Source organism: Phymastichus coffea, unplaced genomic scaffold (genome assembly GCF_024137745.1).
Source record: "Phymastichus coffea isolate CEN01 unplaced genomic scaffold, Cenicafe_Pcof_1.1 PCOF00094, whole genome shotgun sequence".
Lineage (NCBI taxonomy): Eukaryota > Metazoa > Arthropoda > Insecta > Hymenoptera > Eulophidae > Phymastichus > Phymastichus coffea.
This window is the reverse complement of record NW_026706905.1, coordinates 158,011-169,063: the sequence shown is the minus strand read 5'-3', so window position 1 is coordinate 169,063 and position 11,053 is coordinate 158,011. Positions and strand designations below refer to the sequence as shown.

At 37.6% G+C, this 11,053-nt stretch overlaps 2 protein-coding genes across 2 annotated transcripts; both read left to right on the top strand.

Moving 5' to 3' along the window:
• The first annotated feature begins 194 nt into the window (after nucleotides 1-194).
• Nucleotides 195-6,457, top strand: LOC131669548 (carnitine O-palmitoyltransferase 1, liver isoform-like). Its single transcript, XM_058944495.1, has 15 exons — nucleotides 195-390; nucleotides 2,103-2,272; nucleotides 2,350-2,483; nucleotides 2,810-3,062; nucleotides 3,126-3,449; nucleotides 3,523-3,722; nucleotides 3,786-3,993; nucleotides 4,055-4,162; nucleotides 4,251-4,276; nucleotides 4,346-4,408; nucleotides 4,482-4,596; nucleotides 4,670-4,939; nucleotides 5,537-5,686; nucleotides 5,839-6,048; nucleotides 6,137-6,457. Exons 2-15 carry the CDS (start codon nucleotides 2,210-2,212, stop codon nucleotides 6,230-6,232), a joined length of 2,220 nt encoding a protein of 739 aa, XP_058800478.1. The 5' UTR covers nucleotides 195-390; nucleotides 2,103-2,209; the 3' UTR covers nucleotides 6,233-6,457.
• Nucleotides 6,458-7,728: 1,271 nt separating this feature from the next.
• LOC131669509 (carnitine O-palmitoyltransferase 1, muscle isoform-like) lies at nucleotides 7,729-10,979 on the top strand. The gene is made up of 14 exons (XM_058944426.1): nucleotides 7,729-7,794; nucleotides 7,942-8,084; nucleotides 8,148-8,406; nucleotides 8,470-8,793; nucleotides 8,862-9,061; nucleotides 9,122-9,326; nucleotides 9,391-9,492; nucleotides 9,558-9,583; nucleotides 9,647-9,709; nucleotides 9,770-9,884; nucleotides 9,943-10,212; nucleotides 10,348-10,497; nucleotides 10,562-10,771; nucleotides 10,849-10,979. Exons 1-14 carry the CDS (start codon nucleotides 7,729-7,731, stop codon nucleotides 10,912-10,914), a joined length of 2,199 nt encoding a protein of 732 aa, XP_058800409.1. The 3' UTR covers nucleotides 10,915-10,979.
• Nucleotides 10,980-11,053: the final 74 nt, after the last annotated feature.

Below are 11,053 nucleotides of genomic sequence, written 5' to 3'. Positions count from 1 at the left end.
TATTGTTAAATTCGTATGTGCCGTCTTCTTTATCAATGAATGGACAGGTCGAAAATAATCGCATACCGACGTGTTTTTTAGAGTTCTGTTACGTTCACGTAAATATCCCCACTTCGAAAAAAACGAGCGTCTCGGTTGAAAAGTCCATATTTCAGTATCCATATATAACGTCTTCTCCAATCGATGCACATGCATTAACGCACGAGGAGTAATGCGGGAAGCATAAATTCAAAGTGTTTGAAAAACATAAATAAATAAACTTCGGCTTGAAAGTTGCTGCAAGCCCGGTGCTAAGTGTTGCTAAACTCGGTGCTACTGATTGCGTACACTGTAAAGACGCGAAAGTATCGTAAATTGTAGAAAGTGAAATACGTGATGCTGTGACTTCGGGTAAGTTGAATTTTTCGTATTTTTCATTTAGGAAACCTCGGAATCTACCGAATTTTCATTCAAGTGACTTCATTTGCCTTTCATTTACAGTTTAAGTTTCTAATTTTTTGCGTGTAACGTTCGTTTGGCATTGACTGGTCAACGTCAGCACTCTTTACACAATTTCCTTCACATTCCGTAATTACTTAGATAGTATTGAGAAGCTATTTAATAATTTAATAATTGTCAGGCATGTGAATTCTTGATTTTTCTAAAAGTTAATTGTTATTGCAAAAAGTTTTATATCATTTTTCACATTCACCAAGTATTCTGAAAGGAGAACTTACAAATTAAAAAAATAATTTAAAAAATCAATAAAATAAAAATATGTTTGACATTTAAATACTTGATAATTGAATCAATTTATATAACATGCATCTTTTCACAGTATGAGGTTCATAAATTAAGAGGATAATCAAATAGCAATGATCGCTTCTATTCTGTCATGTACATCCTCATCGTATTTTGGACAGCCGCGCCGTCAATTTTTACTCTTACATGCTTGCTTAACGAAAATTCCAAACTTATAAGCATATTCATCTATTTGAAATATTCATCTACTTGAATTAATGATCATATTCTATTTAATGAGTGGGATGAAAAGTGAATCAGACGTGGTTTTTGAAAAATTCACTTAATTACACTAAGAAAAACACTGAAATTTCATTTGATGAACATGTTTAATTTTATATTGTTTAATCAAACTAATCATCGAGCTGACGGCGGGGTATAACGGTATAATGTACATATAAGAAATATAAATAACTTATATAGGGTCACACCGTTATTTCACACAGCCTCTCGTTCATTTATAATTTTTTCACCGGGATAAAAAAGAGAAAAAAAAATTCATAAATATCGAAGAACGGAACATTCATATGCCTTATTCCTTCGCGTAGTTACGAAGCTAGTCTTCGCTTTCATTCGATTTCCTCATAGCTTGCCCTAAAACAATTATTGCACGTGAAAGTTCGAGCAGACGCATATCGAGTCCCGTTATCATTATTTAGTATTATTGTTTCTATAATAACAATAGATTCAAAAATAGTACGGAAATTTCTTCTATAAGCAACAAAGTGAAAACGGGCGGTCAAAAGATGAAACTTTTAGATATTTCGCATCAAATTATTCAGAAACTCAACAAAAGGAAAAGGAGACGATGGAACTCCATTCCATTTTGTTGGCCAACTTTCGTTTTCGGATAGTTATCAAACCGGTTTCGATTTCTACCGGCGTTGCGATCAGCATCGCTTACCGAGCTTTATGACCTGTAAATGGCGACTGTAATATTGGTTCGAGACAATTTGTATGGAATGGGAAATGAGATGAGCTCGAGAAAACGCAAATTACACAAGGCCTTATCTAGAAAATTTTAATGTGCTCTTGGATGGGTTTTTACATATTAACTTGGCGAATTTAAAAAAGAAAATAGCATCATCGCGTAATTATAACGTTTGTACAATTATCACGTTCCACCTGTTTTCCTCTGGTATAAAAAGCGTAAGAGAACTGAATGGAATTTTTTTTCGCCTCTTCTAATTCCAGTAGACGTTATGCTAAACGCAGAATAAACATTTCTAATCGCGTTTCTTCGCGTTGCTTATAATTGCAAATAACAATTTGCCCTTTGGTCACTTTTCAATTAAGCAAATGCCTCATTACTTTTGACGCAGCGCCAGGAATTTCAAGATGAGAACGGTAATTTCATAGCGAATGACTTACGAGACACAGTCCTGTATTTGAAATCCAAAGAAAGCGATAGCTTTGATATTCAACCGAAATGGCAGACCCATACAATTTGCATTTGCATTTGTCCTGGCGAAAACGTCTGCTTCGATACAAGGTAAGTGCAAGCAGCGTCGAAACCGCGAGAAAAAGCGATTTTAATCCGAAACCGAACTCGTTATTTCTTTTTTGCAGAATACAATAGAGAATGCAACGTTCCCAGTTCCGATCAAGACTTTACCACTCACGATCACCATAGTCTCGGCGTTACACTATGCGGATCCAGCCGGTCCTTACGACGTCGTCGGCAAAATGCCCAGTTTACTCGCGTAAGCCAAATCTAATTTGCCGAAGATATAATGGGGTTTCGCTGCGCGAAGTCACGTGCGCACTATTCGCTTGGGTCCCGATGTTTAATGTATGTGGCATAAGAATAAACGCGCTGACAATGCATTTGGCTAATTAATTAGTTTTTATGCATTCGCGTAAAGCGTGCCGTGTCTCGCGGAGTCAGTAGGCGCAAACAGAACTTTGAGAAAATGTTCGGTTTGATTAAACAAATAACGAAGATGTTGTTTTCGACTGAGAATAGAAAGTACAGCTGGATTCGTATTCCGAGATATGCGACTCGCAAATGATCCTATTACCATTGCAGATCTGCTTGGGCGAACTGTTTCGCAACTGGTCTGTCACTGTGGCTGGCAGGGGTGTTTACCATTCGAATGACGATTCGACTGCTCTACTTGTACAAAGGTTACATGTACGAAAACCAAAATCAATCGCTTACCACCAAGTTGTGGGCGTTCGCGCTGAAAGTTTTGCTGGCGTGGAAGAAGCCCAAGCTTTACAGCTTTCAAGGTTTACTGCCCAAACTGCCTGTACCGAAAGTCGAAGACACCGTTGAAAGGGTTGGTTATGTTCTTTTATTACAATGCCACACGCTTTCGTCATTGTAATGGTTTGCGTGATAGTACTTGAAAAGCATGCGACCACTCGTCAGCGACGAGGAATACCAACATTTGGCGGAGATGGCACGAGATTTCGAGAAAGGAGTCGCTTCGAAATTGCAGCGCTACTTGCACCTGAAATCTTGGTGGTCGAGCAATTACGTGTCCGACTGGTGGGAAAGATACGCTTATCACATGAATCGTGCTCCACTTCTGATCAACTCCAATGTCTACGGGGTCGATCTCATTTTTATAAATCCGAGTACAATTCAGTCTGCTCGCGCTGCATTTCTGATTTATGGCTTTATGTATTATCGAGAGCTCATCGACAGTCAAGAACTCGAACCGGTTCGTCAAACGTCAACGATAAGCCAGAATGCTTGATTGATTGTTGAAAATATATGCGCATATACCGTTGCAGCTCGTTGGACAAGGCATCATACCATTGTGCTCCGCTCAGTCTGAGAGATACTTCAATACAGCGAGAATACCAGATTTAGAGATCGATGAGATCGTGCACTACGAGTACTCGGAGCATATGGTGGTCTATCACAAGGGCAAGTATTTTTTGTTGCCGCTTTATCACAACAACAGGCTTTTGAAACCATGCGAAATCGAGATGTAAGTTATCGCAAGCTTCGATCGATCATTTCTTCGATCGGAGCTAAAGACCAATTTTTTCAGACAAATCCAGGCGATTCTGAACGACCAAAGTTCACCGGCCGATGGCGAAGAGAAACTGGCGGCACTCACCGCTGCGTCCAACCGAACTGAATGGGCAAAAATGCGCCAAGAGTTCTTTGGCAGGGGAATCAATAAGTGCTCGTTAACTGCTATCGAGTCGGCTGCGCTTTTCGTGTCTTTGGACGACTACCCGTACGAGGACGACAGAGTACGTGAGTCCGTATTTCTTTCGAGGTGTATTTCCGATCACGCGTGTTTATTATTCCCAGAACGATCCGGAAAAATTGAGCTTTTTCATCGATGCCATATGCTGTGGTAATGGACACAATCGCTGGTGCGACAAATCTCTGATGATGGCTATCGGAACGAACGGCAAGGTGATTTTGCAAAAGTCATTCGTGAAATTCATTCATTCATAATATTTTTCGAATATTACACTCCGTTTTATTTTCAATTTTGTCGCAGACTGGTCTGATGGCTGAGCACTCTTGGTGAGTATGCTCGTCAACAATGCACGCAAATGCTCATACAGAGCGTGATTATATTTTTGCGTTGTTTAGGGCTGACGGACCAATCTCAGCTCACGGATGGGAATATGTTCTCAGCATGGAATGGCATGAAGGGTAAATTATTCTGCGTTATTTATTAATTAGCCAGGCGTTTTGATTTCATCGATATTCGTTTTATCTATATCAGCTACAGAGAAGATGGTCATACGAAAGGGACTCCAGAATTCGCACCGCCATTACCGGTCAGATTGCAATGGGATTTTAATCCGCGATGCATCGAAGCTATCGAGAAATCATCTATGGTGAGTTTTTCATCGCGAACGGCGTATCAATTTCTGCGATCGGTAATCGTATCTGAATCGGATTTTTACGCAGGTCGCAAAAGAAATGATCGCAGGATTGGACTTGTACGCGTACATCCACGACGATTACGGCAAGGGTTTTATGAAAAAAGCCAAAGTCTCACCGGACGCTTACATACAAATGGCCCTACAGCTGGCCTACTTTCGCGATGCTGGTAGAGTTACGCTGACGTACGAAGCCACCATGACACGCCTTTATCGCGAGGGCCGTACTGAAACCTTGAGGTCTTGTACTCCAGAAATGACCGCTTGGGTTAAGGCCATGGAGGATCCTAATTCAGCGGTATGGACAATAATAATGTGTTTTAATTTTAGCTGTTATATCTACCTGATTAGGCAATGAGCTCTCACCCTATTGAAAATCGCCAAACTTTCTTCGAGACCTTGTGGGAATCCCATCTAAGATATCCGAAAGGAAGAAGTCATTTGGATCCTAAGAACAATGATCGAGTGGTGTGCCTGATTTTCTGTAAATTAGGGGATTGGCGAGCGCGACAATTATTGAATTATTACAGAAATTATGTATTTATGGTAGCTCTAACCACTTGACTACCCAAGAGGGCACAAAGGCAATAATACATGTGCAGAAAGGCGTGCACGCCACAAATTATTTGGATTCACGAAAATTTGTGGAAAAATATAAAATGACAACGACGACGGCAACGACGTAGAACGCACACGTAGAAAAAAGATATCGTTTAGCAACATTTTCGCACGCTTCATTGTCTTGTTTTGGCATGCGAACAGTTTCGCAATCTAAAATTTAACTGTTTAATTATTAATCTCTCAGTTTTACTGTTTCCTCAAGTAACATTATTCAAGAGAGTCGAAGCGACTATTTCAATAATCAATGTATTTCAATACAAAAACTCTTTTGCAGGTCGAAGATAGATATCAACTTATGTTGGATACTGCAACTCGACATAAAAGGAATTACCAAGACGCAATGTGTGGCAAGGGAGTCGACCGACATCTCTTTGGACTCTACGTCGTTTCTAAATACGTACAAGTTGACTCTCCTTTCTTAAAGGTCTCGTCTCTTTTATTTCCGTTAAGTGAAACTTTAGGGAGCTACGTATATACAGTGATGCTAATGAGTAGGCAGACTTGAAGGAGTACCGTTAAGCGTTCTTTCGTTTGTCAAGCGCTACATTTTTACTGTAAAATGTCTTTTATCTGTAGGAAGTTTTTAATCAGCCGTGGAAACTGTCAACATCGCAAACCCCGCAACATCAATGTAACAAGGTCGATTATAAAAAGAATCCAGACTTCATTTCCGGTGGAGTAGGGTTTGGCCCCGTCGATCAAAACGGATATGGAGTGAGCTACAATATTTGTGGCGAAAACTTGATTATCTTTCACATTTCCAGCAAACGCTCTTCTCCTGACACAGTTCGTATTTATTCGAATTTCATGCTCTTTTTCTAAATTATATTTGTTGACGAGATTTCATTGAATAATTTTTAATTCTAACTTTTAGGATTCGAGAAGGTTTGCTAAGTTGCTCAAAGGAGCATTCACAGATATGAAAAATCTAATGTTAAAAACCAACAATATGAAGAATCAGAACATTTGATGCAGTTTATGTCAATTCATATTTGATCATCGATTATTTTCTTTTTGTTTTGTTATATGTCATATAAGATATCATCGAAATTTATTTATAGTTATCGATGTATATCATTACATTGATACATTAATATGCCTTTGGAAAACAATCTATAAATATATGACATTACTGAAACCATTTTAAACGCTGTACACAATTTAAGATTGAGCAATAAATTCCTACATGTTTTTGTATGTACAACTTATTTCTGTGATGTTTTTATCATAATCCATGATCGATTAACCATAAGAGATAGGAATAAGTATTTTCATAAAGCGAAATTTACTCTACTATAAGAAACACTAAAACGTTTGTAGCAATTATACTTCCAAAGCATAATTGCTTTGCTTTGTTTACTCCAGGTAATAGATTATCCGATTAGACGCGTCGCGCCGTAGTGGAGAAATCGCTGTCATTCCTTATTGCTTCTTGATTTATTGCCTGATTTATTAATTTTAATGTTGATACTTGTCGAAAAAAAAGTCGAAGAAATCCAACTGAAAAATAATTTTGGCAATAAAAATTACGCTTTTTCAGATATATAGCCGTTGCTTCATATCGAAAGTTTATAATTTTTTAAATATTTTTGAAAAGCTATTTTTGCATCGGTACTTTGATAGCTAATGTTTTACGATATATAGTAAAAAGAATTCATATCAGTGGGTTTGACGGTTACGTAGATATACATTTTTGAAAAATTTTCAGTAATATTCTTTTATTATTTGTAACTGATAAATTAAATTAAATTTTTCTTCACTTTCGGAAAAAATGTTGTATGCTACACAAACATCATATGCGCGTAAAAGGAAAAAAAAAACTTACTTTTTTGAAAATAAAATAAAAGTAAGGACAAATTTGCAAAATTCGCATTGCCAATCGGGTAATTAGTATGCATTTACTCCCTCTTTAACGTATGCAATGATAGTTTTCAGTGAACATTAATTTGACAGTCACTTCACAAGTTTGTCGATCGACGGATGTGTAATACACTCCACAAAATGCATGGATATTTTTTTGTTTATTTTATAATGTAAGCTTTTTAAACACAGCAACTCAGTGTTGAGTTTTGAGTGTTGCCGTAAATGAGCAATTGTTCGAAAATTTCAAAATCAATCTAAAAAAATTATAAAGAAATAACTTGTGGTAATTTTAAGTAAGTATACGGTTCACTTTGAAATTAAAAATAGTTCTTAAATAGATTTAAAATTTTGCACTATTTAGATGGCTAAAACATTATTTTAAATTAAGAAATCATTTTTTAAAGTACCGAGGTTAATCAGGTTAGTTATTCAATGAATGAATTTGAATTTCATGGATTGGCAAATAATGTATTCTGTAAGAACGTCTGGCGCTAAATAAAAATGTTCTGCTTTTCAAATGCAATTGACAACAATGTATTTTATAACGCGACATTCTGCCAAATAACTAAAATTCAAACTTTCTACAATAGGAATTTTAGAAAAATGGCCGAAACGTTAACATTTCACTCACCGTCAATATGGGATAAACGTTCAATAAGTCGAATGAAGGTAGGCATATTTACAACATTGCTTTATATCCATTGTTCAAAACTGACAAGAAATAAATCTGATAAACGAGATTTTAATTTCAATTATCAAAATAATTTGAAAATTTTTATTTTTCAAGAATACAAAAGTTGTTTTGATTATTTTTAGTGCAAAATAAAAAATGCAACGTACCCAGTTCCAATCAAGAGCTTACCACTGATGATAATGACAGTGACTGCAATTCACTTTGTCGAACAGCACGATTCTAATTCTGGCGATGTCGTCAGATTAATTTCTCTCAATTTTAACACGTTAGTAATAAAATCCTTATTAAAATTCCATCTCGCCAATGAATCACATACTTAGCATTGCAGGTCTCCCTGGGAAAGCTGTCTCATCGCAGGTTTCCTATCGTGGCTAACCGTAGTGATAACAATTCGATTCACCATACGACTGTTACTTCAATATCAAGGTTGGATGTACGAAAAGCAACCAACCAAGCCGTCGTTAGCCACCAAATTATGGGCATTTTCACTGAAGATACTACTTCTCCGGCAAAAACCTGCGTTGTATAGTTTTCAGAGTTTACTACCAAGGTTACCAGTACCGAGACTTGATGCTACAATAGATCAGGTTGGTTTTTGATTCATTAATGAAAAATAATTGTTCTTATTTGCTAATCAGATTCGGTTACAGTATCTGAAGAGCATGAAACCTCTCCTCGAAAGTCACAAGTACGACCAACTGGTGACATTGTCTCGAGATTTCAAGCAAAACCTAGGTTCAAAACTTCAACGATACTTATATTTCAAGTCGTGGTGGTCTGAAAATTACGTCACTGATTGGTGGGAAAAATACGTTTACCTGAGCAATCGCTCGCCTCTTCTTGTCAACTCCAACGTGTACGGACTCGATCATATTTACGTTCATCCAACTAAGCTTCAGGCTGCTCGTGCTGCTTACCTGATTCACGCGTTATTGCGCTATAGGGAACTTGTTGAAAGCCAACAACTTGATCCGGTATGTAATATTGAAAAAAATATAGGTTTTTTATGATCTACCGAAGATTGAAAAATTCTTACCATCAGATTGTTATACAAGGCGTACTCCCATTGTGCTCTTATCAATACAAACGGTACTTCAATAGTGCCAGAATACCGGGAATGGAAATCGATGAAATTGTTCATTACGACGATTCGGGTCATGTCGCCGTCTACCACAAGGGTAGATACTTCAGAGTTCCTATTTACCACAAAAATAGAATTCTACAGCCGTCAGAGATCGAATTGTATGTATTTGAAAGTTCTCTTTTTCTTTAAATCACTCATGAATCTCCAACGGCAAATAGACAGATCCAGTCGGTTTTGGACGACAAGAGTTCGCCATACGAGGGAGAGGAGAAATTGGCGTCGGTTACGGCTTTAAATCGAAGCGAATGGGCGAAGATAAGGAAGCAGTTTTTGAGCACTGGTATTAATCAATATTCGCTGCAAATTGTCGAGTCAGCTGCTTTTTTCGTTGCTTTGGATGACTTTTCATACGAAGATCAGAATGTAGGTACTATATACTTTTCATATTCTGTATCTGTGACAATTCGTCACTTCTCTTTTATATCAGGGGACAAGCTTGACTGATTTTTCTCGCACAACTTTTTGTGGAAATGGTTACAATCGATGGTGCGACAAAACCTTCTGTGTAGGCATCGGAACCAACGGCAGGGTATGTTTGAAAAGTAAATCTCAATTGTAAGAAAGATAATTTAATCACCGTATATTCTTTCTCAGGCTTGCATACATGTAGAACATTCATGGTGAGTATTATAGTGCTAAAACGATGTAGCTTTGTTTGGATTTGCTATACGTACACTTTTTAGGGCGGATGGCTTAGTTCCATCTCACGGATGGGAATACGTTCTTGGCATGGAACTTTTGAATGGGTAAGATAAAGTTAACGATTTCACTATTTTGCAGTTCCGCAAATTTTATGCATTTTAAAGGTACAATGAAGACGGTCACACTAAGGGATTACCGGAATTTCCACCACCAGCGCCAATCCGATTAAATTGGGACTTTAACTTGGAATGCCTGGAAGCTATCGAAAAATCGGCTTTGGTAATACGAATTCCCATCTATCATTTTTACACGAAAATTGATCAAATGTCTATCTCAGTTAGCCAAAGAACTGATTGCCGGAGTAGATTTATTCGTATACACGCACGATGACTACGGCAAGGGTTTCATGAAGAAGGTCAAAGTCTCACCGGATGCTTACATTCAAATGGCTTTACAATTAGCGTTCTATCGAGATATCGGAAAACTCGCCTTGACCTACGAGTCTACGATGACAAGACTCTATCGCGAAGGTCGTACCGAGACACTGAGGTCGTGCACTCAAGAGATGGCTGCGTGGATCAAGTCTATGAATGATGCAAAGTCATCGGTATGAGTTATTAATGGTATTTTTTAAGTTAAAACGGTCTATTGATCTGGAAAGGCAAACTGTTTTATAAATCTGTAGATTTTTGCATGCAAACTGTCCGTAGCACTCACTTTCTTATAGAAACTTACTTTCTAGGTCGAAGAAAGACGGCAACTTCTAATGGACACTGCAGCTCGTCATAAAAAGAACTATCAAGATGCTATGTGTGGCAAAGGAATCGATAGACATCTCTTCAGCCTTTACGTCGTGTCAAAGTACTTGCAAGTTGATTCACCTTTCTTGAAGGTACTATCAACTTACCTTCCATATTCATTCTATTTTATTTCTTGGAAAATATGTTTGGTCGCAGGAAGTATTTACTCAGCCATGGCAATTATCAACCTCGCAAACTCCTCAAAACCAACTGTTCAAAATGGATAGTAAAAGGTATCCTGAAGTGATTACTGGCGGAGGAGGATTCGGTCCTGTTGATGAGAATGGATATGGCGTAAGCTATATCGTTGGTAACGAGGACGTACTTTTCTTTCACATTTCCAGTAAACATGCTTCTACCGAAACTGTTAGTACCGCGATGATTCGACCATTTCTTTGGATGAATCATCGATGCCAAATGACATATTTGACTTATGCTTCTAGGATTCGAAGAGATTTGGTGGGGAAGTGAGCAAAGCTTTGGCTGATATGAAAAAGCTTTTGCAATAGAAGAGCTTCAGTTACGAAAATAGGCGCATTAATAATATTTATATCACAGATCTACGAAATATTTGAGCTGAAAACGAAATTGAAAAATAGCGAAAGGTGCTAATGTTTATACCGGTTAATAAATCAATATTGATCATTA